This window comes from Balaenoptera musculus, chromosome 8 (assembly GCF_009873245.2).
Source record: "Balaenoptera musculus isolate JJ_BM4_2016_0621 chromosome 8, mBalMus1.pri.v3, whole genome shotgun sequence".
NCBI lineage: Eukaryota > Metazoa > Chordata > Mammalia > Artiodactyla > Balaenopteridae > Balaenoptera > Balaenoptera musculus.
In genome coordinates, this window is record NC_045792.1 from 14,371,260 (window position 1) to 14,399,201 (window position 27,942).

Here is a 27,942-nt window from a genome sequence, read left to right on the forward strand (position 1 = left end):
AGAATAGGTTGACTAATGATTAGAGCAGGGTACCATCCCATCTCTTTTTCAGAAGAATGTGACACCATCTCTTCATTTCACTTCAAGCACTTCCTCACTGTTCCAACCAAAAGTGGCACAAATCTCAGCTCCTTTTTGTAATGATTTCATCATTGCCACTGTCAACAGCAATTTAATAAACACCCAATTTAGGTAAGTACTGAACTGGATGCTGTAATAGCTACACACACACACAAAAAGAACACGAACCAAGCAGTCTTGAGGCACAAATTGACAGGAAGGCCTAATACATATTTATCTATTCACTGACTGATCCTGTATGATCTCCTAGGCCCCTCTGAACTCTAAATTTATAGAAATCTATTCTGAGAGCATTCAAATAAAATAATCTGTAGGGAGTAAAAAGGACTTCTGGCTTAGAGTCAAGGGGATCAAGACGATTAAGTCCTTCAGAATTCCGTAAAAATAAATAATAAGTTCTCCAAAGCCTGTCCGACTTCATTTTCGAGCAAAAGGGAATAATGAACGCCTACTTGAGAGTTAAGAATCGCTGACTTGAAGTGAGCAAGTCCAGGTGCGGCTCTGGAAAGAAGCCACGTTACTATGGCAACTTCGAATCGCCATTTTAGGTCTTCCCGCGGCCTCCCGCCCTCGCGTCACTTCCGGTGTCACCTGTGTGGTTACAGAGAGCCGTAAACAAGGTGTGCAAACTTCTGGAGAGCTGTCGGGATGCTGCAGAGCGGGGCGGCTGGAGGCCGTGGCTGTGCTCTGTGCCCACTGCTGGGCGTCCTATTCTTCCAGGGTGAGTGAGTCGGCGGCGGGCTCGGTCGCACTTCCGGCCGGGGGCTTAGGGAAGATGGTCGCTTTTCCGGTTCCGGTGGGGGGTCTCAGGAAAGCCCCCACTGCGCTTCTGGGAAGGAAGGAAGCGGGAGGGCGTGGGGAGGATGTTCTCTTCTGGTAATCACCACCCACTGAGGGGTGTCGGTAGCTTGTCCGTACTTTCATGAGCCCCTGGCAGCTCGATCACCTTGCGTGACTGTGCGTTGTACTGTGGTGATGGCACGGATAGATAGAATCACGGAGGGCACTGGGTTTGGGGGCACCCGGTGTTATCTTATGATGAGTTATCAGTGGTTGACTCGGCTGTGGTTTTGTGGGCCGTATATCCTGATTTGGAAAGGACAATACTAGTCTTCAGTAGTTCCAGTAATTTTGGGAAAGAAAATGATGACTGTTGCTAATTTCTTTTGTAGGTGATTGTCAGGGCCTATGAAGTAAAACGTTTATGAGTCACAGAAAGGATGTGCTTTGATTTCATTGTAACAGAGATGCATGTGTTGAGGAAAAGCAACTGCTTTGGTATTTTAATAACAGTTTTTTTTTTTTTAATACAAGGAAGGGAATATCAATTCTGTTAAGATTTTAATCTATTAACCGATATCAGAAGTATAGTATTCACACTATCACATAATCTTAAAATTTGGATAAGTTTTGCTTTCATGCAATTTTCAAGCTGCATAAATTTCAGTCAACCTAATTACCTTCATTTAGGGTGCAATTATCCCCTGGATTTGTGTGTGTGTGTGTGTGTGTGTATGTGTGCGTGTGTGTCTTCCCCAGGAAATCATATGTTAGTAGAGCTAGCATAGGAGTGTATTGTTAACTTCATAAAATTTCCCTGTGAGTAATGGGAATTTCTGAAGGGGATCTTTGATATAAAGGCTTCAGGTGTGCTAAGTCTCAGCAGGTAGGGCTAGGGAGTTTTAATTTATTTGATGACTAGTATTTATGCTGCCAGCATACTCCCTGATCCCTCCCAGCTGCCTGTGTCATAACAGGTGTCCAGTTTTTCAGCTAAATTATTTTGCAATATACTATTTAGGCAGACCTACTGTCACTCCAAATAATCCTAAATTCTTTTTCAATATACTATTTAGGCTGAACTACTGTCACTCCAAATCATCCTAGTTTCCTCTCTCTGTCTGTCTGCCTGTCTCTCTCACACACACAGAGAAATGTTCAAATATTGTCCTACTGAAAAAAAATTCTAGAAATGGTGGGTGGTTTCACAAACTTGATGTCATTTCACATTGAAAAGTGTCCATCAGTTCAGCAACCAAATAATTCAAATGTTATAAGTTGAGTCTATGATCTGTATGTATTTGTTGATTTATCTTTTGCCTAAAAAAACCACCCAAAAACCCCAGCTTTATTGAGATATAGTTCACATGCCGAACAATTTACCCATTTAAAGTGTACCATTCAGGGAATTCCCTGGTGGTCCAGTGGTTAGGACTCCTTGCTTCCACTGCAGGGGGTCGTGGTTTCGATCCCTGGTTGGGGAACTAAGATCCCTCATGATGCACAGCATGACACGGCCAAAAAAAAAAAAAAGGCGTACCATTCAATAGTTTTTAGTATATTCACAGTTGTGCAATTATTATGACAATCAGTTTTAGAACATTTTCATCATCCCAAAGAAACTCCATAGTCATTAACAGTCACTCCTCATTCTTCCCTCCCCACTGCCCCTGGCAAACACCAATTTACTTTCTATTGCTGTGGATTTGCCAATTCTGCACATTTCATAGAAATGGAATTGTACAATATGTGTTCTTTTGTGACTAGCTTTTTTCACTTAGCATGTTTTCAAGGTTCATCCAATTTTGAGGGGGTCTTTTGTTTTGAGTCTCTTAGGTAATAGACTTCGGTTTCATACCAGTTTAATTGCCTTTCCTCTTCATATTTAGGACCCATTAAATTATTAGCTTGTTTGAATTCTTCCTAAGTTATAAGTATGGTCCTGCTATATCAGTTGTCTAAGTATGTAAAACCAGTAGATTAACAAGCCTAGGGCTCTTACACTTTTCTCTTTTCCACTTGAGTGTGCAATTTTATGACTCAGTTTGACAGATTTGTATTTTGGAAAATTGGGTGTATAAAATTGGGAGTTTTTGTCATTTTTTCCATTTCTTCCATGTTTAAAGTTACTTATGGTTAAATGTGATTTTCTTGTTTTCCTCCCAGATTAAAAATTTTTTAAAATTATTATAATTATTTCTATAGTTGGCTGTTTTTACCTGGCAAGAATGCTTTTTCCCTCTGGGGAAGAGATAAATATCCATTAGCACATTAGGCCTAGGGTGAAAGTTTCTGAATGAATGTAACATTGGATTGATATTTTTTTCTTCTTATTTTATTTTTTGAGTGGAGGAGGCAAATTATTTTATATCCATTGATTTTAGAATACTTTTAATTTCAGTAAAACAGAGAAAAGTGCTTATAAGTGTACAGCTTAATGAATTTTCAGAAACTGAACACACCTGCGCAACCAGCACCCAAATCAGCATGTAGATTGTTACTGGCATTCCAGAAACTTTCCCTGTGCCTCCTTTCAGGCATTCTTCCTTCTCCTCCAGGGGGAACCGATATCCTGATGTATAGATTAGTAGTGTAGATTTGTTTAGTTCATCCATGGATGTTATGGTTACTTTTCTGTAACTATACATTTAAGACCTGCTTATCCAGTGTTTAGATTTCAGTGAAGTGACTTTACATATTGATAACTTTGTGGCAAAATTATGTTCATGAATATGGAGTTTATATATATTAAGAAGGAAGAAGCTGCTAGTAGGTAGTTTGATTAAAGGTGTACTTGCTGTAATTCAGTAACCAAAATTTGCTCAGAACTTGTAATTTTTATGCTTATTTTATAACAATTTTTGCTTTATAAAAGGAAACTCTTGGTTTGGTTCAGTTGAATAAATATTACTGAGCATCCATAGTGTGCTAGGTTCCATTTCAATGAGCTTAGGGTCTATCGAAGAAGACAGACAAGTCAGCAGATAATTTTAAAATCTAGTACTAAGAGAGAAATGCACTAGAAACTATGGCATCACAGAGGAAGTGCCCTTAATCTGCCAAGAGGATACAGGGAAGACTTCCTGGAGGTGTCTCCAAAGTTAAATCTGAAAGAAGGATAAGAGTTAGAGAAAGGGAATGAGGAAAATTCCAGACATAGAGAAGAACGTAAACAAGGCATGGAGGTAACTTTCCAAGAAAATTTTCTGAAACTTACTTTGATTAGATTAACTTAAATCCGGTGTTGACCCCAAATATATCTCTGGTCAGGAGGATGGTGTGCTGGAGCTACCTCCTACTGGCTCTCAAGAGCCAATCATGCACATGTCTTCCTAACTCAGCATTCAGAAACTTTTACCTTCATAGCTTGAAATTAGCCATGGTGGGAGTATTTGTACCACAGAAATCAGAAATTGTCAAACCTACATATTTGGGTTTTCTATTTTTAGCTGTTCACCAGCACACCTCTGGATGTAATGATTAGTTTAGGCCAATCTGAGTCACCTTCCAGAGCTGGGAGTAGGGTCTAGTTATTCTTGGTTTGCTCCCCTCCCACCAGATCCATTCACTTCTCTTCTCTGTTTTGCCTACTCCGTGGAAAGCTGACCTATAAACCGCATCATCCAGGCTCCCATCCTCTGGGTTCCAGTTAGGTTTGATCAGTGGTAGGCATTGGCAGGAGATTGGAGGGCAGGAGGAGAAAGACATTTTTCTTCCCTGCTCCCTCCCTGTCATGGTGCCATGGTTGATAGTGGTTATGTTCCTCTGTGGCTACAGCTTCTGTCAAATGGCCCACAGATCCACCTCTTACCAGGCTTCAGTAACACCATTTCCTCCCTCTGCCCCTTCAGGCGTGGAGTGGTAAAGGCTTTGTGCCTTTGTTGTCTTCCTTGATGCTGAGAAAAGTCCCTTTGAAAAGTGACCCATACACTTTTCAAAGTTTTAGCTGATTTTGCCTTCTGTTTCCTGCCTGGACCCTGACAGAGGCCTCTACCCCCAAGCTCATGGGCTATGTAGGAAAGGGTGGATATCTAAAGAAAATCTGGGCATTGTTAGGAAAGGAGATGAGGGGAATGGATATTGAGCTGGTAACAAACAAGAGTTCACTACCTTCAGTTTGGGTTCCTGTGGTGGTGATAGTCAAGTGGGTATATCCAGTAATATTTGGACACTCAGAGGCAGGTCATGGCTAGCAACATAGTTTGGGGAATCATTAGCCTATTAGTGGTTGTGAAATCTATAAAACTGGGTAGGATTGCCCAAAGAGAACATGTTGAAAGAAGGACCATGGGCTCAGGGTGGAACTCTGAGGAACACCAGTGTTTAAGGGATGGGTAGGAAAGGAGGAGCCTTAGAAAGAGATTTGATAGAAACTAGCTGAGATGTCGAGTGTGTGCGTGTGTGTGTATGTAACACAATCAGAGTGGAGAATTGGTTGGAGGGAGACTAATGAGATTCTGATTTATAACTCTAATCCATAGTTCTTTTTTGCTATAAACCAGGGTTGGCAAACTTTTGTAAAGGGCCAGATAATATTTTAGGCTTTGTGGGCCACATGATCTCTGTTGCAAGTATTCAACTTTGCTGGAGTAGCACAAAAGGAGCCCTAGATGATACATAAATGAATAAAGTTGGCTGTGTTCTAATAAAACTTTATTTATAAAAAGGTGTTGTAGGCTAGATTTGGCCCATGGTCCATAGTTTGCCCATCTGTGCCCTAAACCAACTGCCCCCTTGACATTATCCCTTGGATATCTCAAAGGCACCTTAAACTTATCCAAAATCAAACTCATGTTCTTCCCTGCCAAGCCTGGTACTTTTCTAGTCTTCCCTGTGTCAGTGAATGGTATCACCAAGCCAGAAATATGGGAGTCATCCTCAATGCCTCTCTTTCCCAAACATTCCACATATGATCTAACACCAGTTCTTGCTGATTTTACCTTGTATTGTTGTCTTCCTAGTTCTCTCCATGTCCACTGCCACCAACTTAGTTCAATCTTCCCTTATTTCTCACTTGACTATTGTAGTAGCTTCCTAAGTAATCTCTTTATATATACTCTTAGTGCCTCCTAATCGTCTTCCCTAGAGTGAGGTTTTAAAAATGCAAACTTCTTCATGCCCCTTCTCACTCAGTCCCATACTTAAGTATTTTCCATGGCTTCCCATTACTCTAAGAATAAGGACCCAAATCTCTAAGGTCCTGCCTGATCTAGTTTCTGCTTACCTCCTAGCCATGTCTCAGTCTTCTCTCTCACGCTCTTTGTGTTGCTGCCATTCTGCCTTTTTTTCAGTTCTTTGACTGACTGTGGACAGTTCCTTCCTAGTTCCTTCCTGACACAGGACCTTTGCATACGCAGTATCCTCTGCCCGGAATGCTCCCCCTCTCCTCACCTTGTTATCCTTGCTTCAGAACTCAACTCAAAAGTAACTTTTTTCAGGCAAGCTTTCATTAACCACTCCCTGCTCTGCTCCCCTATCATAACTGGTACAGTTCTCATAACCACTCTGTCTTTTCTTCACAGTGCTTATCAGAGTTTGTAATTATACATTTGTCTTTATGATTGTTTGATTAGTGTATTGAACTTCTGCTGCATTTTAAGCTCCAAAACAGGGAGTGTATATATTTTGCTCACATTTAATCCTGAACTTAGAGGGTGGCACAAAACAGACGCTCAATAAATCTTTGTTTGAAGAATGAGTGAATGAATGAGTGTATCATCCTGGAAGGCTTGAGACAGAGAAGGTCAAGGAGCAAACAATTACTGCTGCAGAGGGATCCAGTAAAATCAGGAGAGAAAGCTGCCTATTGGAGTTTTTGTCCCTTGGATTTTGCTGTTTTAAGCAATAATGCCTTTTACTAGGAGTGGTAGTGGAGTCCAAATTGTGCTGTAGGGGTCCAGAAGTGGATGGGAAGGGAGGAAAGGGAAACGTCAGATATAAACAACTCTTTCACAAACTTGGCTTAGGATAGAGAGGGCAGTAGTTGGTAATGAGTAGGATTACAGGGTTAAGGAAAATTTGTTATTGTTTTGTTTTATTGTTATATATTTGTTTTTACAGATGGGAGAGAATTCTGTGTATTTAGAGGCTGAGGGGAGAAAGCCCCTCTTGAAAGGGAAATGTTGAAGACAGTAGAGAGGGCTTTTTTTTTTTCTTCTTTCTTCCTGGAGCAAGGCTTGGAAGGGAGGGATCCAGGCAGAGAAGAAGGGCTTGACCTTGCTTAGAAAAAGGGACACCACATCCTTTCAGATTGGAGGTAAGAATGGGTGAAGATGCAGGAAGATATGTGACTAAGCAGTTTGTATGGCTTCAAGTTTCTTGAAGAAGAGAGACATTTTCTTCTGAGAATGAGGGGTTTATAGGTTGCACAGAGGATAAAAGAGAATGGCAAAGTTTGAGGAGTCAGAAAGAGGAGATGACCAAGGCTGGTTAAAGAGTCATCATGCCTCATTAAGGACTTAGCTGTGGATGGAACTGATGAATTTCTTATGGTAACTGTCGGTGCATTGGTGTGATTTTTCTCCTTCAGCGCACACCAGCCATAGTCTAGAAGTGGTCATCTAGGGCTGAGCTTTTCCTGATTCAGGGCAATGGAAAGGTAGGTGTCTAGGGGACTTAAGAATGTTGAAAATACTTTAAGAATGGGGATAGGAAGAGAGTGGGTGACTAATAAGCACACTTTGTTCCTACATGAGAACTTTTGGTGACCTGTCCACCTCTTTCTCTTGGTCTCTCTCTGCCTTCTCCCTTCTCTCTGACTTTTGCTCTTAAGGTACTTCCTTTAATTTAATGGAGGAAATCATCTTTACAAATTGAGTGCAAGCAATGGTATATGTGCTCGAGTAGCATTATGTACTAAATGTTATGTGAAAATTAAAAAATAGTAATAAACTGCATCAGAGAATTTGGGAAGGCATCACAAGGGGGGTGATATTTGAGATGGGTTTTGAAGGGTGTGAATATTGGGGATGTGGTTACCAGGCAGGATTGGTAGGGATGGGGAGAAACTTCCAGATAAAGACATATTCAAAGAAAGTCACAGTGGCATGAAGGACATAGTAAATTTGAGAAATGGCAGGACATTCTGGGCATAGTGAAGGGGATGGGATGGGTAGGTGGGCAGAGTAGCAGAAGTTGGGGGCCAGACTGGCACTATTTAGATTTTATGTTATAGCCCAATAGAGAATTACTGAAGGTTTTTGAATGTTTGTGGTGTTCATTTTAATGACAATAGTTAACATTTATTGAAAGTTTCAGTTTCAGGTGCTATGCTAAGCATTTTATGTGTTACCTTCTTTAATCTTATTATATCCTCACAGTGACACAATGAAGTAGGTCTTTTCATTATTCACACTTACCAAGTGAGGAAATTGACTCTTGAACAGGTTAGGTAACTATGATCAAGGTCTCACAGCCAGAAAGCAGCTGGGCTAGAACTCAAGTTCAGGTCTGTCTAATTCTAAATCTAAACTTTAAAATCTCTTTGCTATACTTATGTTTTAGGATATATAAAGAGTATATAAAGGATATATAAAGGATATATATCCTTTATATATAAAGGATATATAAAGGGTATGGGGAGTGTGTAGATTAACCATTCATTTCTGCCTTTCATTTTTTAGAGCTTTATCTTAAGTCATGAGTAAGGTGGGTCAGGAGTGAGGACTTAGGAGAGAGTAGGGATTGAGGGATGAAGGCTTTCCAGGCAGAGGAACAGCATTTGCAGAGGCATAGGAGGAATAACAAGTTTAGCATGGCAAAGTCAGAGAGGATGTCTTGGATGAACCAGAGGTAGTCCTCATCTTTGGGATGGTCAGATTCTTAGTAGAGTTGTGAGCTTAGTCTTGGTCTCCTGCTTTTAAGAGGAATGTGAACAGACTGGATTGTCTAGAGAGGAGCAAGAAACATGATTCAAAGCAGCAGAGGTAAAGGCAGTGGAAATGATGACTCATAAGTATGTCTCTGATAGGAAAGTTTGAGAGACTAAGGACAGAACTAAAGAGGTGTCAGTAACGATGATGAAGCTATCTAACGTGCATTGAGCATTTACTCTGGGTTAGGTAGGCTTCTTAGTGTGGTACATGTTTTAATTCATTTATTCTTCACAGTGACCTTCTAAGGTAAGTGTTATTATTATCATTCCTACCAGGATGAGAAACTGAAGAAATCAAGTAAACCTACGAAGGCCACAGAGTCAGCAAGTGATAGGGCTGGGATTTGCATCTTTTCTCAACCAGAGGGACTGTTGTTTTCTAGGATGGTGTGTGGGTTTGCTCTCTTCTGAAACCTTGCTGCTCTGTTTGCCTTTGGCCTGCCAGATGAATCATGGCTCATTGTAGTGGAGAAGGAAGCAGGAAAAACAAAGTGCTGGTGGCTTACTTTCCTAAAAAATGGCTCCCTAGTGGAAGAGAAATTTCTACCACTGTTCTCTGAAAGCAGAGGGAATGGTCAGAAGAAAGTGCCAACTCTTTTGGGGGAGATGGGATGTCAAAGTTGGATATACGAGGGGGCTTCCCTGGTGGCACAGTAGTTAAGAATCCGCCTGCCAATGCAGGGGATACGGGTTCGATCCCTGGTCTGGGAAGATCCCACATGCCACGGAGCAACTAAGCCCGCAAGCCACAACTACTGAGCCTGCGCTCTAGAGCCTGCGAGCCACAACTACTGAGCCCACGTGCTACAACTACTGAAGGCTGTGTGCCTAGAGCCCGTGCTCCACAACAAGAGAAGCCACCGCAATGAGAAGCCCGCGCACCGCAACGAAGAGTAGCCCCCACTCACCGCAACTAGAGAAAGCCCACGTGCAGCAACAAAGACCCAATGCAGCCAAAAATAAATAAATAAAATAAATAAATTTAAAAAAAAGTTGGATATATGAGGTGGTTTTGGAAAGAAGAAGTCTCTAAAGAGTTTATAAATGATATCTTATTTTTACATTTTAAAATGCATTAAATTGTAAATTTAATAAACCTTTTCCTCCCCATGATTTACTTTTCATGGATGAGTGATTCATTAACCAGCTTTAAGAAAGGGAAAAACAAAACAAAACTAGATAGAACCTTGGGGTAGATTTATAAACATTTTTTTTTCTTTGAAAAAAAATTCCTATTCTTGTTTTCTACTTTTATTTTGCTGGTGGTTGAGGCAGTGATAGCTTCAGGTTACAGTCGTGCTGTACTTGGGGTAAATCCCTCAGACCACAGCAAGTGCCATATTCCTGGAGTATAAGTGTGTCAAGAGAGTGGGTGGTGTTGCCTTTTAACCTTCTGTGGGCTGACCCGCTTGGTTGTAGTTAATTTAACCACAACTCTGTATTTGGAAAAAGTGCTGATGTGACCAGGTTTTAAATTTTTACCCAAACATTCATTCTATGATTTAATATCGTAAAATGACAAAAATACCACCCTTGATTAATGCAGATATCTGCTCCTTATCCTTTTGGGCCTGCCTGAGAAGATATTTATTGCTACGGCTTTCTGATGAGAGCCCTAAAAATGATAAATAGTGTTTCTAGGGCTTCCCTGGTGGCACAGTGATTAAGAATCCACCTGCCAGTGCAGGGGACACGGGTTCGAGCCCTGGTCCGGGAAGATCCCACATGCTGTGGAGCAACTAAGCCCATGCGCCACAACTACTGAAGCCCTTGCGCCTAGAGCCCATGCTCCGCAACAAGAGAAGCCACCGCAATGAGAAGCCCATGCACCTCAATGAAGAGTTGCCCCTACTCGCCGCAACTAGAGAAAGCCTGTGCACAAAAACGAAGACCCAATGCAGCCAAAAATAAATAAATAAAATAAATAAATAAATAAAATGGGTTTCTATATTGTTCACTCACGTCTATATATTCCACCCAGTGTACACATTTTAAATGTTTGGGCTTGCTTTGATTAGGTGTTTACATCGTCCTTTCCCTGGAGATTAAAGCAGATGCCCACGTCTGGGGTTATGTTGGAGAAAATATCAAGTTGAAATGCACCTTCAAGTCAACCTCATCTATCACTGACAAACTCACCATAGATTGGACATATCGACCTCCAAGCAGCAGTCGCACAGAATCAGTAAGTGTATACTTTTAAGGATATTTCTTTGAGCCTTCCGTGGTCAACAGCTCTGGAATCCTTTTATTCTATGTCACAGGTACACCTTAGGCCTTCTCATCTTAAAATAGAAGATGAGCTTCTATTAAATAGAAGGAGATGAGCTACCCTATATGACATTCATCTGGTCATGTAGGGCTTTTTCTTCTTCTGTGTGAGAATCTTGCAAATAAGCTATAGGAAAAAAAGTCAGAAACTCAGAGGAAATGTGGTTTAGTTTTGTTTCTCCTTTGTTGTTTCTTTTTGCTTGGCTTCATAGCTTGAGTTTCAGATTTGTTGAACTAAAAAGGGTACCTCCAGGCTGTTGAACAGAGAAATTCTATAGGTCCCAGTCTTAGACATCCTTTTGCTCAAAGCTGCTCATTTCCTGTCATGTGAAGTTGTCTCAGTGGGTGTTTCTGTTTGTATATCGGTACTTGTAGATTTATCTTGGCATCTTCTCCCAGTGTATAAACATCTGCACTGATTTATACAGCTCCCTTTGAAAGAAATTATAGGGCACCTTATGCTGATGACAGATGCTGTTGATGACAGATGGTCTTGCAATATTAGAAGCAATATATTTTAATCACACAGATAAAACACATTTATGGCTCAAATCCCATTGTGGATGTCTAATTGAAGATTGCAATGCTATTAAAAAACCCTTTTTCTATATGCTTCCAGCAATATCCTAGGTCAGGATACTTTTTATCAAGAATGTGAATGTCAGAGCGGTATGTAAGATTGTATTTTTGAAAGTATCCTTGATTTGTTTATCCTGTTTCCTTCATTAGAAGTACTTTCTCTTTGATTTTAATGTATAAACTTTGGATTTTGTTTTAGGAACCATTATTGAATGCCATGTAGCATCTCTCAGTAACTACAGTAGGTGCTCCAGTTGTCCTAGTGAAGGTGGGTCCAGTGAGCTAGGCTGTATTTGTGGTCCCTTTTTCTCCCTTCCTTCCTTCCTTCCTCCCTCCCTCTTTCTCTTTCTTTCTCTCTCTTTCTCTCTCTCTCTTCCTTCCTTTCTTCCTCCCTCCCTTCCTTCCTTCCTTCCTTCCTTCCTTTCTTTCTCTCTCTCTCTCTTTCTTTCTTTCTTTTTTTTCTGAGGTAAACTTTTATTTCTTGGCTGACAGGACTTGCAGACCCATGCTCCTCCCAGCACCTTTTATCCTGCCCAAGCAGCGGCAGCCTAGTCCAAAAGGTGCCATGGCCAAAGGGGTTGGGGAGTCACTTCACATTCCAGGCTGGAGGAGTGGGGGGCTTGGGGATACTCCCCCACAAACCTTTGCCAGCAAGAGGCCATGAGTCACCCCAACCCCAAATCCTGCATTCTGGTAGGAGGTGGCAGTGCCTCCTTCCAGCTCTCCAAACCTGAGAGGGGCATGCATGACCACACAGGGCAGGACACAGACCCCCAGCCCCAGTAATGGCAGTCCCCAACACCAGCCTCTGCCCAGGTCACAACCCCAGCCCCCATCCCAGGGCAGCAGTGGTCTCTCCTCCTCCTTGGTCCTCAGCGATGGATGGAGCCCTCCACACCAGGCAGAACAGAGGCAAAGTCAGAAGCAGCGGCAGTGGCAGGGAAGGAGCAGGCACCGTGACTGGTGGCTCTGGGGCCCAGGGCTCTCCCGAAGTCAGGGCAAGCTGTCTGTCCAGGCAGCTCTGGGGCTAGACGCTACGTGGGCGTAGTCGGCTGTGTTACGGGTACTTGGACACCTTTCCGTCCTGATGCTAGCTGATACTTGTCTTTGGCTGCTGCTCGCTCCTTGGCATCAAAATACCAGACAGTGATGGCGTACCTGGTGGCCTAGGCTGGTTTCACCTCATGGGGGTTCCGCCGATCAGACCAGAAAGTGAGCAGCCGGTCAAAGAGTGGCTCAATGTTGGCTACCACAGGACGGCCCTCGGGGAATATCTGCAGCAGGCCGCCATGCACCTTGACGTCCCAGTTTTGATTCAGGTAATAGATGCAGGTGATGCAGCACCCATCGCCATGTGGATAGTCAACGTGTCTCACCTACCCCAGCCCGTTACCTGGGTAACACGCCACCATGGCCTTGGTGCGCCCATTGATGACGTAGCTGCCCAGCCTCCCAGCACGGTGGCGGATCACAGCATCCACGTGGGCCATGAGGGCACTGATGCTTCGGCCGCCTGGCTCATGGCCTTCCACCCAGGCGATCTGCTCCCCACGGATGCTGCGTGGCAGGATAGCCCGCTGGCCCATCACGCAGGCGCCTGCCCCGCTTCAGGGCCTCCACCTCTGCCAGCACTGGGCCACCCAGTGCCGCCCCCAGGAAGCTGTCCTTGGCGCAGATGCCATAGTACCGCATGCAGGGCACAGTATAGCCCAGGGCCAGGCGCTCAGGCGCAGCGGGCAGCACCTCCTCCCTCAGCCCGGCGCTGGCCTCACCGCTGCCGCTGCTGCAGCCTCCCCCTCTGCCTCCGCCTCCTGCTTCTCCTGCCTGGCCCAGGGCCGCTTGCTGGGGGCGGGGGCATCCCCACCATCCTCTGCCCATTTCCGTTTGGGGGCCTCGGGCTGGGTGCCCTGGGCTGCCAGTCGCTGGCACCCCTTGGTGACCATCGCCGCAGCACCGTCACTCTGCAGCGGCCGCAGCTCGCCGCCGTCCTGCCCGCCGAAGCCCTCCCGCAGGGGGCTGGCTGTGGTGGAAGTAGCTGTGGCTCTGGGGGTCCCACTCCCCACCGAGGCCTCACCAGGCGCTCCCGGACGGTGGTAGGAGGACAGTGGGGGACAGGGCAGGTGACTCTCCACCCCCATCCTGGCCCTACTAGGCCCCAAGGGCTCTGACATGGAACCCGGCAACTGAGGGAGAGCCTGACTCAGGGGCTGCGGCTGGCGCGGGCTGTCCACGGCAGCAGTGTCTTCATTCCCCGGGCGTGGAGGGCGCGGCCCAGGCCCGGGGTGCCACCCCCCTCCCCCTCCTCCTCCTCCACTTGATGCAGCCGGGGGCCGGGGCGGCTGGGCCTGGCGTGGGGCAGGATGAGGCAGGGCAGGTGGCAGAGGCCTTTCTCGTGCCCTGGGGGTGCTTGCTGGTCCCCAAGTCCTCTGCTGTCCCTAGGGGCTTGGGAAGGGACCTGTCACGGTGGCGAGGTTTTTCCTCCGGCCCCGGTGCCGCGCAGCCGTTTGTGCCAACCACCCTGCGCCGCACAGCACGCCATTCCCTGCCCCACCACCTGCGACGCTCTCCCTCCCTCCCTCCCTCCCGCTCTTCCTTTCTTTCTTTCAACTTTAAAAAAAATTTTATATTGAAGCATAGTTGATTAACAATGTTGTGTTAGTTTCTGGTCCTTTTTTCTTTAGACTTAAAATAGGTCCCTTTATTTTGAGTGGTCAGGAAACTATGGCTGGCTTCATATGGCTCTTCCTCCTTGGCCAAAAGTAGGACAGAACAAACAGTGGGGATCTTCCTGGGGCAGAAACTTTAAATGCAAACAGCAGTTCTCGTATGGCGCTCTTCTCCGTGAGGCTAGTCGAGAAATCAGCAAACTCATCCAAGTTGGAATTAGTGGACCCTTAAAGTTGTATAACACTATGTTGCAGTTACATGATCAGTCAGGATTCTGTCAAACTAATCAGTTAGCAGGATTTGAGTATCACTAGTTTAACTTGAAACTCACAGGTTGGATTAATCTTGAAGATTCACAGCAGGCTTTGTTTTGTCAATAAGGAGTTTCAAACCCTTTTATACTGATGCTGATAATCAGACATAGGTATTCTTTACCTCCCTCTTTGGAACATTCTACACATTTTATTATTTACTAATATCTGTATTTCCCACTAGATGGTAAGTTCCATGAGAGCAGGGACTGTGCCTGATTGGCTCCCACTGTATCATTTTGCTTAATACAGTGCCTAAGGGCACATAGTAGGTGTGCAGTAAATATTTGTTGAATGAATGCATGAACAAATGAACCAAGAAGTGATTCAGCATCTTCTCTGGGAAGTTGCTTTTCAAAATTGGGCAATTCAGTGTTTGTAAGTGTCTGGGTTCTTAAGTGGGGAGGTACCAAGTAAGAAAAGAACTAGGAAAGGCTTGAATCTTGCATAAGAGAGAGAGAAAGATCATATTGTATTGTAGTGCTTGCCCAGCCTACCACCAAATATAATTAGGTGTTTCTGGTGATGAAGTATATGATTACCAATCTGAAGTAGCATTGTTTTAATTCAATGTATATTCATTGAATGCCAATCATGAATCTGACTTGAGGTTTTTATTAATTGCCAAGATAGATAATTTGAGAGAGGCTTATGTTACAGCCTCCTGGTGATTTTGAGAATAAACAAAAATCTCCCCTTTCCCACTTATTAGCTGTGTGCCTTCGAGTAACTCATTTAATTTCTTGTTTTTGTCCTTGTTTCCCTTTCTGCCTGCTCCATGTATAGTTCAGTGTTGTTGTGAAGCTCAAATGAGTAAATGTATAGAAATAGTTTGCACACTATAAAGTACCATATGAATTAGATGCTGCTTTAGCATAGGGTTTCTCAGCTTTGGCACTGCTGGCATTTTTTTTTTTTTTTTAATTACTTTTTTTTTTTTTTTTTAAAGAAATTCACGTTCTTTTATTTATTTATGACTGTGTTGGATCTTCGTTTCTGTGCGAGGGCTTTCTCTAGTTGTGGCAAGTGGGGACCACTTTTCATCGCGGTGCACGGGCCTCTCACCATCGTGGCCTCTCTTGTTGCGGAGCACAGGCTCCAGACGCGCAGGCTCAGTAATTGTGGCTCACAGGCCCAGTTGCTCCGTGGCATGTGGGATCTTCCCAGACCAGGGCTCGAACCCGTGTCCCCTGCATTGGCAGGCAGATTCTCAACCACTGCGCCACCAGGGAAGCCCGACTGCTGGCATTTTGATACAGATAATTCTTTTTTGTGGGGGCTGTCCTCTGCTTTGTAGGATTTTCAGCAATATCCCTGGCCTCTACCCACTAGAAGCCAGTAGCACTCCTTCCAGTTGAGACAACCAAAATTATCTCCAGATATTGCCAAGTGTCTTGAGGGCAAAATTGCCCCTGGTTGAGAACTGCTACTTTAGGACTTTGGGGAGAATTTAAAAGGGGTTCAAGAATTAGGATCCCTGGGTTCTTTCATCAGGCCTTTTTTTGGACAAGTTTTATTAACCTGTCTTTTAATCTATAGGATGGAAGTGAACAAAACATAGAAAATAATTGTCCAACTGGGAAAACCCACTACACATTTGTATTTTATTTTGGACCTACTTAGCTTTACGTTTTCATTGCATTTTCCAAATTAACTTTTTTTCTCATGGTGTTGCTTTCTTAGATTTTTCATTATCAGTCTTTCCAGTACCCAACCACAGTGGGCACGTTTCGGGATCGAATTTCCTGGGTTGGAGATGTATACAAAGGGGATGCGTCCATAAGCATAATCAACCCTACCATAAAGGACAATGGGACATTCAGCTGTGCTGTGAAGAATCCCCCGGATGTGTACCATAATATTCCAGGGACAGAGCTAACAGTCACAGAAAGGGGTAAGCTAACTGCCACCAACCTTCTTCTGTAGTGAGTGCTCTCTGACTACTGTGGTGGTTTGTGGGGAGATCAGTGAGAAGCAAAACTACCTATCTTCGTAAGCCGGTTGGTCATTGGGACATTCTGCCATTTTGAATTGTCTGAGGATGAGTTTTTTTATCTTTATTTTTCAAACTGACTTTTTTTTTCAAATATCGTCATAGTTTCTCCATTATCCTTTTAAAATTTTAATTTCAGGTGACCAGAGGTCTTGTGGAATGTATGGCAAACCCCTGAATAAATGGAGAGTTGCTGTCTGTGTGAAATAGAAGTCATTCTGGTTTCCCTAATATGTTCATACCCTCAGTTATGAGACTGTGTTCTTGCCTGTTTCTTTTTTTTTTTTTTTTTTTTTTTTTTTTTTTTTTTTTTTTTTTTTTTTTTTTTTTAATTTTTGTTTATTTATTTATTTATTTATTTAATTTATGGCTGTGTTGGGTCTTCGTTTCTGTGCGAGGGCTTTCTCTAGTTGCGGCAAGCGGGGGCCACTCTTCATCACGGTGCGCGGGCCTCTCACTATCGCGGCCTCTCTTGTTGTGGAGCACAGGCTCCAGACGCGCAGGCTCAGTAGTTGTGGCACACGGGCCCAGTTGCTCCGTGGCATGTGGGATCTTCCCAGACCAGGGCTCGAACCCGTGTCCCCTGCATTGGCAGGCAGATTCTCAACCACTGCGCCACCAGGGAAGCCCTTGCCTGTTTCTTGAAAGGGTACCTCCTCTAAAGATGGAGGCAGCACATTTCTTTCATGTTGCAAAGAGCCACTGTTTCCTTTTAGTGTGAAACATGAGGAGAGTGGGTTAAGGGTTGACCTTTTGTTCTACACTATTCCCTGGTGACTGATGAGTGGTCATTCTAGTCCTTATTTGAATTTGAACCAAAGATGTAGAGATTCAGAAATGACAAAGTATCTATGGTTCATTATAGATACCTTGTCATTTCTGAAATCTTTCTGTATGTCTCTCTCTCTCTCCCTCCCCTTCCTCTTTCTTTTTTCTTTATTTTTTTAAGGCAACTCATAGGTTTCAAAGACATAGGAACATTCATACTGCTGGTAGAAGTAGAAACTGGTATAGTTTTTCTGGAAGACAGTTTGTTAGTATAAATCAGATGCCTTAAAATTATATACCCTTTGATCCAGTAATTCCATTTTAAAATTTATTTTAAAAAATAGAGCTAAATATTTATATACAAGGATGATCATCATTATATAACTCATAGATTCAAAGAATTGGAAATAATTTGAATATCCAGCAATAGAAGATTGATTCAATATATTATTTAATATGGTAGAATACTATGCAGCCATTAAAAAAAATCACACCTGGAAGGAATACTTATGGAAAATATTTATAATATAGTATATAAAAAAGAGGCTACAAATAGTATGTAAACTATGATCAATACTTCTGAATATGTACTCTCCTCCCTATATTCAGACTCATACCCACATACTCCTAGAAAGAAGATTGAACGGGTAGATATTGACATATTGATCCTAGGGAGTGGGATTATGGGTAAATTTTAATTCTTCTTTGTCCTTTTGTGTATTTTCTACTGTTTCTACAATGAATTTATGCCCTTTGTAACCAGAAGAAATACAAGAGCAAAAGTAAGACTATCTCATGTCAAAGGAAACACTTTGCATGTCCCTCTCTTTGACCTCTTTTTCCTCCTCCAGGTTTTGGCACGATGCTCTCCTCCGTGGCCCTTCTTTCCATTCTTGTCTTCATTCCCTCAGCTGTGGTGGGTGTGCTGCTGCTGGTGAGAATGGGGAGGAAGTCTGCAGGCCTGAAGAAGAGGAGCAAGCCTGGCTCTAAGAAGTCATCTATTGAGGTTTCAGCTGAGTAAGTCCAGCTGCAGTCCTGAGCAATCAACCCTCTTCAGAGACCTGGTTTGTGGACAGTACCCAGGCTTCTGCGTCATGCCTTCCTTTCTTCCAGGATGAATTTAGTTCTGCTGAAAGGGAAATGCGTGGATGTTAATTTGGAGAGAGAGATGGAGGAATTGATAGCATAGTCCTAGTCTCTTTTTTTTTTTGAAATGAGATTGTGTAGTGCTGTGGTTCTGAATATAAATTCTGAAGTGAATCTCTCATTCCTTCAAAATGGACAGGAAATTCCAACAAGTCAGTTATTTTCCCCTTTTCCTTGTTTTGGCACTGAGCTGATGTCTCCTGACAGAAGTGCCTGAGCAGTGAGAGAGGCTTTAGAACAGCCAGGGAGAGCAAAACAGTTTAAATAAGTGAGAACTGTTCTTGGTCAGCAGATGCTCGGAAGGGGCTAATTGGATTGTGGTTATCAAAAGCATTTGCCAGTGAGCAGGTGTGATCCAGTATTTTCCCTAAGAACAAATCCACTAAAAAAAAGGTAACAAAAGTCTACATAAAACCCTGTTGATTCTCCATTATCTATATCAGGGGCTCTTAACCTGGGGAGAGAAGCCTTACTTTGAGAAAGTCTAAAATCTTCTTTCAGTGTGTGTGTGTGTGTGTGTGTGTGCATGTGTGTGCGTGTGCACATTTATTTAATGGGAGTAAGAGTGCCCTTTACAAGGAATCTGTGGCCCCACAAAAAGGCAAAGAACTCTTGGTAAAAATACTAAAACGTCTATTTCGAAGCATGGTCTAACAAGATCCTTTATGATCTAACCCTAAGTCACATTGTTTCTTGCCATTTCTTCTCATTTGCTCCACATTCCAACTACAGTGAGCCATTTCCTTCTCCAAACATACTATACTCATTTAGACCTTTAAAAAATTTTTCAACATGCTTTCCTCTTACCTAGAATCCCCTCCCTCCTTCCCTTGTTTGCCTGGAAAACTCTTCCTTATCTTCTAAGACCCTGATGAAATGTCCGCTTCTCAAGAGTTTCCCTGACTCTTTCAGGGAAAACTGATCACTCCCTCCTTTTTGCTGCCACAGCGGTTTGACTTTAACTCTATGAAAACATTTACCACATTGTATTCTAACAAAATGAGCTCAAGGGACCATGTTTTATTTATGTCTTTATCCCCAGCCCAGCACAATGCCTCTGTCATGGTTGGTGCTGGGTGCATTTCTAAATGAACGATTGTGACTGGCTCCTATTTATTGAGCACTTACTATGTGCCAAACACTGTGGTACCTGTTTTACATGTACTTATTTTGCATTTACTCCTAACCACTACCCTTTAAGTGTAGCTGGTAATACCTGCATTTTGTAGATGAGGAAATAGGTTCCTGGAGCTTAAGTAATTTGCCCAGTCACCCTGCTAGTAAGTGGCAGAACTGAAATTTAAAAACAGACCTGTCTGACTTCAACGCTTGTCCTCTTAACTGCTCTACCATACTGAGGATAGTGATTGTTCACATTTGGTTTGTCCTCTTTCTACAGCACTGACCAGGAGAAGGATGACTGCATGGCAAAGCTTTGTGTCTGTTGTGCCGAGTGCCTGGTAAGTCCATGCCATTTCTTCTGTTCACTGTTCATGCTTCATTTTCCTGCTTAATTAACGGAATCCTTCACCCTCAGAGGCAGCAGAGGATATGCAGATAGGTCTAAAGCAAAGTATGAACCAAGGTCTTTCCCCAAAGCATTTTGGTCTCAGGGAACCCCCACCAATTCTAACCATTATTTTATTTTCTGTCTTACGGGCAGAGAGTGGTGTCCTTAGGTTAGGGAAGGGGATTGCGTAGGCAGCCTCTGCTGACTGACAGGGAACATCCTGAAAGAGGAGTGTCCTATGCTGCTGAGGTCATACTAGGAGACCTGGCTGGACTGGCTGAACCTAAAACCCTGAATTGAACTTTTCTTCTGCACCTCAGTTTTCCCCAGGGAATTTAGAGTGATATAAACTTTTAGGTGACTTGATGGCGTTTGTCAATAAGAAATACCCGTGTTGGAAGGCTTGAGTTTTGATTTACATTTCAGAAAACTGTCATCCCGCCCCCTTTGGGTGCTTGCTGTGACTGGTAGGCTTGTGTAGCTGTTCCAGGCTCCTAGGAGGGAGAGAGACTCTCTGATGTGGTATTGTTGGAAACAGGTCAAAAGCAACTCATGATCTAGTACAAAGCATACCTGTCATTTCAGGGTTTAAACTTGAGCCTTCTTTGTACTTACTGCCAAATTCAGCACTTGGCTGGATGACCGCAGCCCAATTACTCACCGCAGTGTTCCTTTTTCTCTTTCTCTTACGTACTTGAGTATCATAGGTAAGATGAGAGAAAGGTTGATAGTGCCAGTGGATAGGATCTAATTCCAACCCTTTGGGATTTGAATATTTTGATAACAAAAAATAAGCTAATGTCCTGAAACTAATACAACATTATTAATCAACTATACTCCGATATAAAGTAAAAATTAAAAAACAAAGAAAGAAGAATCACTTTGCTGCACACCTGAAACTAACACAACATTGTTAATCAACTATACTCCAATATAAAATAAAAATTTAAAAAAGTAAATAAAAAAACTAAATAAGCTAATGTTCATAAGATTATTGTCCACATTTCAGATATTGATTTGTTCAACAGTTATTCTTCGAGCATGTATCTGACATGCCCCAGCTGTGATTTTTAGGTACTTAGGAAACAACAGTGAACAAAACTGATAAAAATCCCTGCCCTCAGAAGAAATTACATTCTTTCCATTCCTGGAAAACTCTCATCATCTGAGACACAGTTGAAATGTTACCTTCTCTTAAATTGGGGTACAAACAATAACAAACTAAAAAAATTTTAAAAATTAGTAAAATATATAGTATGTCAGATTGTGCTTAATGCTGTAGAGAAAAAATAAAATAGGAAAGGGAGATGGAATGGCTGGATAAGGGGGTATGATACCAAATAGGATGGTTGGGGGAGTTCCCTGGCGGTCCAGTGGTTAGGACTCTGTGCTTTTACTGCCGGAGCCCGGGTTCAATCCCTGGTCCGGGAAGTAAGATCCCACAAGCCGCAAGGTGTGACCTAAATAAATAAATAAATAGGATGGTTGGGGACACCCTCACTGAAATGATATTCGAACAAACACCTAAAAGTAGAAGCAAGCGACATGGCTATCATGGAGGAACATTTCAGGCAGAGTAAGTGGTTGGTGCAAAGACTTTGGGGAGGGGCCATGATTGGCATGTTCTAGGAGCAGCACAGAGGCCAGTGTGGCAGGAATGAAGTGAGCAAGGCAAAGACTAGTACTTCTTCAGAGAGATAATGTCGTATCTTATAGAACATTATAGTGATTGTAATCACCTAGAATTTTATTCTTTTTTAAAAATAAATTTATTTTATTTAATTTATTTTATTTTTGGCTGCGTTGGGTCTTTGTTGCTGTGCATGGGCTTTCTCTGGTTGCGGTGAGCGGGGGCTACTCTTCGTTGCGGTACGCAGGCTTCTCATTGCGGTGGCTTCTCTTGTTGTGGAGCACAGCTCTAGGCGCGCGGGCTTCAGTAGTTGTGGCACACGGGTTCACTAGTTGTGGCTCACGAGCTCTAGAGCGCAGGCTCAGTAGTTGTGGCACACGGGCTTAGTTGCTCCGCGGCATGTGGGAACTTCCTGGACCAGGGCTCGAACCCGTGTCCCCTGCCTTGGCAGGCGGATTCTTAACTGTTGTGCCACCAGGGAAGCCCTAGAATTTTATTCTTAATGAAACAGAATCCACTGGAAGTTTTTGAGAAGAGAACACTTTGAACCGATGTATGTTTTAAAAGGATAATTCTGGCTTCTCTGTTGAAAATAGGTGGTGAGGGGCCATGACAGAAACAGAGTACAATTAAGAGACTTTAGCAATGATGCAAGTAAAGGAAGAGGGTGATGATTTGGACCAAGGTGGTGGTGGTGGAGGTGGTGAGTAGTTGTTTTCTGGTTATAGTTTGTAGGTAAAGCCAGAAGGACTTCTTGACGAGTTGCATGTGTGTGTGAAAGAATGAGAGGAGTTAAGGATAAATCCAAGGTTCTTGACTTGAGCAACTAGTAGAACAGAGTTGCCATTTTCTAATATGTACAAGCCTGTGGGTAGAACAAGCTTTAGGGGAGCTGAGTTTGGATATGTAAGTTTGAAATACTTGTTAAACATTCAAGTGGAGATGTGGAGTAAGCAATTGGTTTTATGGGTGTGGAGTTCAGAAGAGAGGTCTAGAATGGAGATATAAATTTAGGATTTATTAGTATATAGAGACTGGTAGAGATATTTCCACCAGGGAAATGAGATTAGATAGAGAGGAACTCAAAGGACTGAGCTCTGGAGCTCTCCAAGGTTTATAGATGGGGAAGATGAGGAGAAATTAGCAAAGGAGGCTGAGAAGGAATGTCCAGTGAAGTGGGAGGAAAACCTGGAGAGCTCTGTATCCTGGGAACCAAATGAAAAAACCGTTTCAAGGAAAAGAAAGTGATTAACTGTGTCAATTGTTCCTGAGTCAGGTCAAGTAAAATGAGAACTGAGACTTGATTACTGGATGATCTGGTAACGTGGAAGTCATTGGTGGCCTTGGCAAAAGCAGCTTCAGTGGAATAGTGGGGATGAAAGCCTGACCAAAGTAGGGTCAAGAAAGAATACAAAGAGATGTATTGGTGAGAGTGGGTATAAATGACACTTTCAAGGAGTTTTGCTGTGGAGGGATGCAGAGAAATAGGGCAATAGGTAGAGAGAGGTGTGTGTCAAGAGTTGCTCTTCTTTTTACGATGGGAGAAATTACAGTACATTTGTATGCTGATGGGAATAAACCAGTAGAAAAGGAAAATTTGATGTTACAGGAGAGGGGGGAGGATTGCTGGAGTGACTTCAGGATCTAGTGCACCAGTGGAGATGTTGGCCTTAGATAAAAGCAGCGAGAATGTATCCATACGAAGAGTAAGGAAGGCCAAGTAGGTGGGCCCAGATGCAGGTGGGTGGGTAAATATGATGGGAGCTTGTGGAAGTTCCCTACTGACTGCTTCTCTGTTCCCAATGATGGGAGAAAATAAGGTCATCAGCTGAGAATGAAGTGAGCTGAAGGTGTTGGAGGTTTGGAGAAAGAGGGAAAGATATGAAAATAGTCATCTAGGTGAATAGAAGAATGAGTGGACTAGAGAAATGGGGTGTGCCAGGTAGTACTAATGGCCTACTCGAGCTTAGAAGTAATGAATACAAGTTTGAACAATAAAGATAAGAATAAGAATAATAGTGATAGTAGTTCATCATGAATGAGTGCTTACAAATTGCCAGGCACAGTGATGGAAACTGAGGTTTAAAGAAGTTAAATAACTTTACTCAAGGTCACATAGCCAGCAAGGGGTGGAGCTGGGATTGGAACCCAGAGGTAGACTGACTCCTAGCCTAAACTCCTAGCTACAGTCTTGCACATTTTGCTACAGACAGGCATCTTTTCATGTGTGTTGAGGTTTTAAAAAATAGTCACCAAAGAAAAGGGAACCCTTAGGGTTTCAAAGCAGAAATTAGCCCAATAGATACCAATTATAATGAGGTCCTGTGATGCTTCTTGGGAATTTAGGTGGGTTGAATCAGTGCCATTTCACTGTTGATGTTTCCCCTGGCCAAGTTCCATTTGGGGGACCCTAACGTGTGGTCTTTGCCTGAATTCTGACTGTGGCATTTTACTTCATATACCCACCACAACTACTGTTCTTTCCCCTCCAGGATTCGGACTATGAAGAGACATACTGATGAAAGTCTGCATGATAGAAGAAGAGTCACCTAATAACAGAAAATATCCCATTCCACTGGCAGCTAAAGCCTCCCAGACAAGTGGAGCTGGCTTGGACAGTAGTGATGGAGAATTCTGGAAGCCATCAGTGAAGACTTTAGGAGCCATTTATTTATTGAAGAAATGTTCTTTTTGTATTTATAAACTTCAAAAACTCTCAGAAGAAACTCGTAACTACCCCTTTTAATAACTTATACTCTAATTGAATGAAGGAATTCTTTTCCTAAGTAGAAAGATACTTTTTGTTTTGCCTTTGGTCTTGAATGTATTACATGTTTTCTTCCAATTTTTTGAGGGAGAATCCTAGATGTTGGCCACACTGCTGATGCCAAAATATGTACATATATTTAATGAAATGGAGCTTGGAGCTTCCTGATGTGCTCCCAGGCAAAATGTTTGTCTGGGATAGCTATTCTTTGTTTTTTGCTCCATGAACATTTTCAGCTGTGAGTTAGCATACAGCATATACTCGTTGGTTTAATTATCTCATCATCAATTGTGTTTGGGAGGCTTGGAGTGCATAACCCCAGTTTTTTTTTAGAGTTGGTAGGCTCGGGAGTCAGTGGTTTACTTTGGGTTTTTAAAGTGTTCAAGAGCCTTCAGTTTACAATTAAGGAAATAAATGATGAGATAGAGGGATTTCTTTCTTTTGTCTTACTAGGTGCAATTTGTTATTTTACTTTCTTACAGCTGACTGATTTATGATTTCCTTCTTGACTTTTCAGATCAGAGGCAAGAAAAACCCTTCAAAAGGTTTTTAGTGGGGCTAAGTAGACTATTTTACCAGTAATTTGCAATGAAATCATCTTTTAACCTATGCTGTTCTTCAAAAGTTGTTTGATTTCTAAAATGCGGAAAATATGAGCAAACTAATGTATTTACAAACTGTTTTTGCATAATATTTGAGATAAGGAAGTGAGGGTGTGAATAACCTATACTTCCTCCTTTTGTTCTCTTGATACCTTCTATTAGCTTCCTCCATTCTACTGCAGCAACATATTTCAAATTTTAATTTACATGGGATTTTCTGTAAGCCATTAAGAAATATGTATGAGCAACAACTACTGAGCCTGTGCGCCACAACTACTGAGCCCACGTGCCTAGATCCCGTGCTCCACAACAAGAGAAGCCACCGCATTGAGAAGCCCGTGCACTGCAATGAAGAGTGGCCCCTGCTCGCCGGAACTAGAGAAAGCCTGCGCGCAGCAACGAAGACCCGATGCAGCCAAAAATAAAAATAAATAAAAAAAAATATGTATGACATATCAGGAAGGGTTGACTGTGCAGTCCTCTGTAATAGAGGGATAGAGTTCACTTCTTAATTATGAGAGACAAAAATTATCCTCTCTTCCCATCTTTGATTTTTTAACAGATTAGCCCGTTTCCATGATATTTTGCTCGGTGGCTCAGGAGGTTTCCATATTATAGCATAATACACTGTATGCTGTACAAAAATCACTTTTATATTTTTTTGCTAAGATCTGTTTTTAAAAATTTGGGTTATTAGTTCTCATAGATTTGGCCTGGCCTCTTTTGTTAGTCTAGTCCATCAATCAGAGAGTCTGATTAGTTTATAGATGTTATGATTTACCTCTGGTCATATAAAGAAGAAGAGGCAAAGGTAAGATTGGCAGTCTACATTTCCAGTGGTTAAATCTCACAGTCTTGGGCTACTTGTTAAGTATGTGGATGTCTAGGGCCAACCTAGTGAGACAATCTGACACCTCAACACAGAGAGGAAAACAATTTGAGCAATGAAAGTAAATAATTTGGGCTCTAGGACATTTGAAGATAGAGATATAGCTGTGAGGTAGAGTTTTTGTGGGTCCTCATTTCTTTGAGAAGGAGATGATGTTATAGGAACCCAGGTAAAATCACATCCCATTGAATAAAGAAACAGTTTTGGCTGAGTTATCTTGTAATTTCTTTTCAGGCATGTTATGAGGATTAATCCAGTGGGATATGTTTATCACAGTCTTAGGGCTGCTATCAGTTTCCTTCTTCAGTCCTTATATTGAGGTCTGGGTTACAGCTTTTTTTCTTCAAAGGAGCACAAAGCAGTGTTGGGACACATGCCTTTTAAGGATGGAAGGAAGATTAAGTTTTTTCTTTTTTTAACTTACTGTTTTAATATCTTCTAAGGTGCTATTCTCTCTGTTTTTCTTTTTGCTGCTCCATGAGTTCTTATCACATTGTATGGAGACCAGCCTTGTCTAGAAAGGGAATTGAATTCTGAAAGCTTCAGAGGTGCTTAAAAGCCTTTCAGAATTTTTCTTTGCCTGCTGAAGTCTTTACTTGTGGTTACATTACCTTATGAGTTTTGTCCATTGAGCTCTTAATTCTGTTACCAAATGTGAACTTATAAAATGCTTTGTGTTTCCCATGTGGCCTGTTACCTCAAGCTTGGGGGCTTGGGGGCACATTCTCTACAGCTCTCAAACTGGACTCTGGTGCTTCATGAGGGGATGTTGCATGTCCTTGTTTAGAAAAAATTCTGGCGGCCAAATTCTGAATCTGAATATTCTTGTGTGTCACTCAGTTATGTTTCCAAAGGGGACCTGTAAGAAGACATGGACCAAGACTCTCATTTAATTGCACAATTTACAACTTTGCTGCAAGACGAGGCAGCTCCAACCCTTTGACTCCAATGTTGGACTGTTAACTGCTACATTTCACTGTGTTTTTTGTTTGTTTGTTTTTGTAGGAGGGTATGCACTATTGGGTCATGCACACAGACGTGTAACTCTTGAGATCTTTACCACGTCATAGTTAATAAACTTCTTTGCACTTTCTGGCTACTTTTTGGTGTATATCTACATATTAGATGAGAGCTGTCCTGTGAAAGAGAAGGGGGGTGGTTTGTGATTTTCAGCATCAAGTAACCATTCATCTCTGAGCTGTACCCCAGCAAGAATCTGCATAGATTCCGAGGGGTGCTGGAGCCAGCTCACACCATAAGAGCTGATTGTTAAATTTTTAGGAATTTTGCAGGCCAATTGTTAAAGTGTTGGTAGCTTGAAATAGGCCATGGTGGGGGTATTTACTCAATTGCTGACTTATCAGCACACCAGTTCTCAAGAACCATGCAGCATAGCCCTGGTGAAGAGCAAGCATTCAACAACTTTTCAAATGATACAGGACAAGGTCCAAAAAACAAGTATGCCCATGTTTAAGTCAAGCCAGTGCAGGCAAGGTTGAAGGCGTGTACACTGAGAACACTTATTTTGAAGTGGCAACTTAAAAGCAAAAGATACCTCAACGTGAAGAAGCTTTGAGTTTTTATCTAGTCACCCACGGGATTCTCTGGGGGGGATAAAATGCTTCTTGTATTCTAGAAATGCTGATATCACATGGTCAGGGGAAACTGACATGCCTAGGTGGTGAGTTGGAGGACTGGACAGGCATATCTTTGGAAGCAGGGATTGAGTGATTGGCTATATTGCCCCTCTGTGTTGAGAGAAAAATAATGAAAGGTTGCTATATTTTAGATACAGAGCAGAATGTTTTGTGTTAATCTTAAATTTATTTTGTTTGCAAGAGGCTGATTTCTTTCTCAGCATGTTTGCCTGGGACCATTTGAGATCCCACCCTCGGAGAGTTTGTAATCTAGAAGGGGAGATGACACCTGCAGAGGTCTGGAACATGAGGCTCTCCTCAGTAAGGTGAGTTTATTACCTCATCTTAGAATGAAAGTGTAAATAAAAAGTGGGTAATAGGCCAGATGACTGAAACAAGAACCTTGATTTAAAGGTTCCTGTTTGTGTCTCTGCAGCC

General features: G+C 42.5%; 1 protein-coding gene and 1 pseudogene across 3 annotated transcripts; one reads left to right on the forward strand and one right to left on the reverse strand.

Moving 5' to 3' along the window:
* Positions 1-621: 621 nt before the first annotated feature.
* On the forward strand, positions 622-26,963 carry MPZL3 (myelin protein zero like 3). Of its 3 annotated transcripts, XR_005020929.1 has the most exons (7): positions 632-802; positions 10,753-10,919; positions 16,246-16,456; positions 18,175-18,340; positions 19,869-19,929; positions 24,102-24,338; positions 25,141-26,963. XR_005020929.1 is itself a non-coding variant. In XM_036860841.1 (6 exons), exons 1-6 carry the CDS (start codon positions 730-732, stop codon positions 22,278-22,280), a joined length of 753 nt encoding a protein of 250 aa, XP_036716736.1. In that variant the 5' UTR covers positions 622-729; the 3' UTR covers positions 22,281-22,290. The 3 variants fall into 3 exon arrangements, 2 of the variants coding, with proteins under 2 accessions (XP_036716736.1, XP_036716737.1); XM_036860841.1 differs by lacking the exons at positions 24,102-24,338; positions 25,141-26,963 and adding an exon at positions 22,206-22,290 and having other exon boundaries at positions 622-802; XM_036860842.1 differs by having other exon boundaries at positions 24,102-26,963.
* LOC118899311 lies at positions 11,974-14,314 on the reverse strand (annotated as a pseudogene).
* Positions 26,964-27,942: the final 979 nt, after the last annotated feature.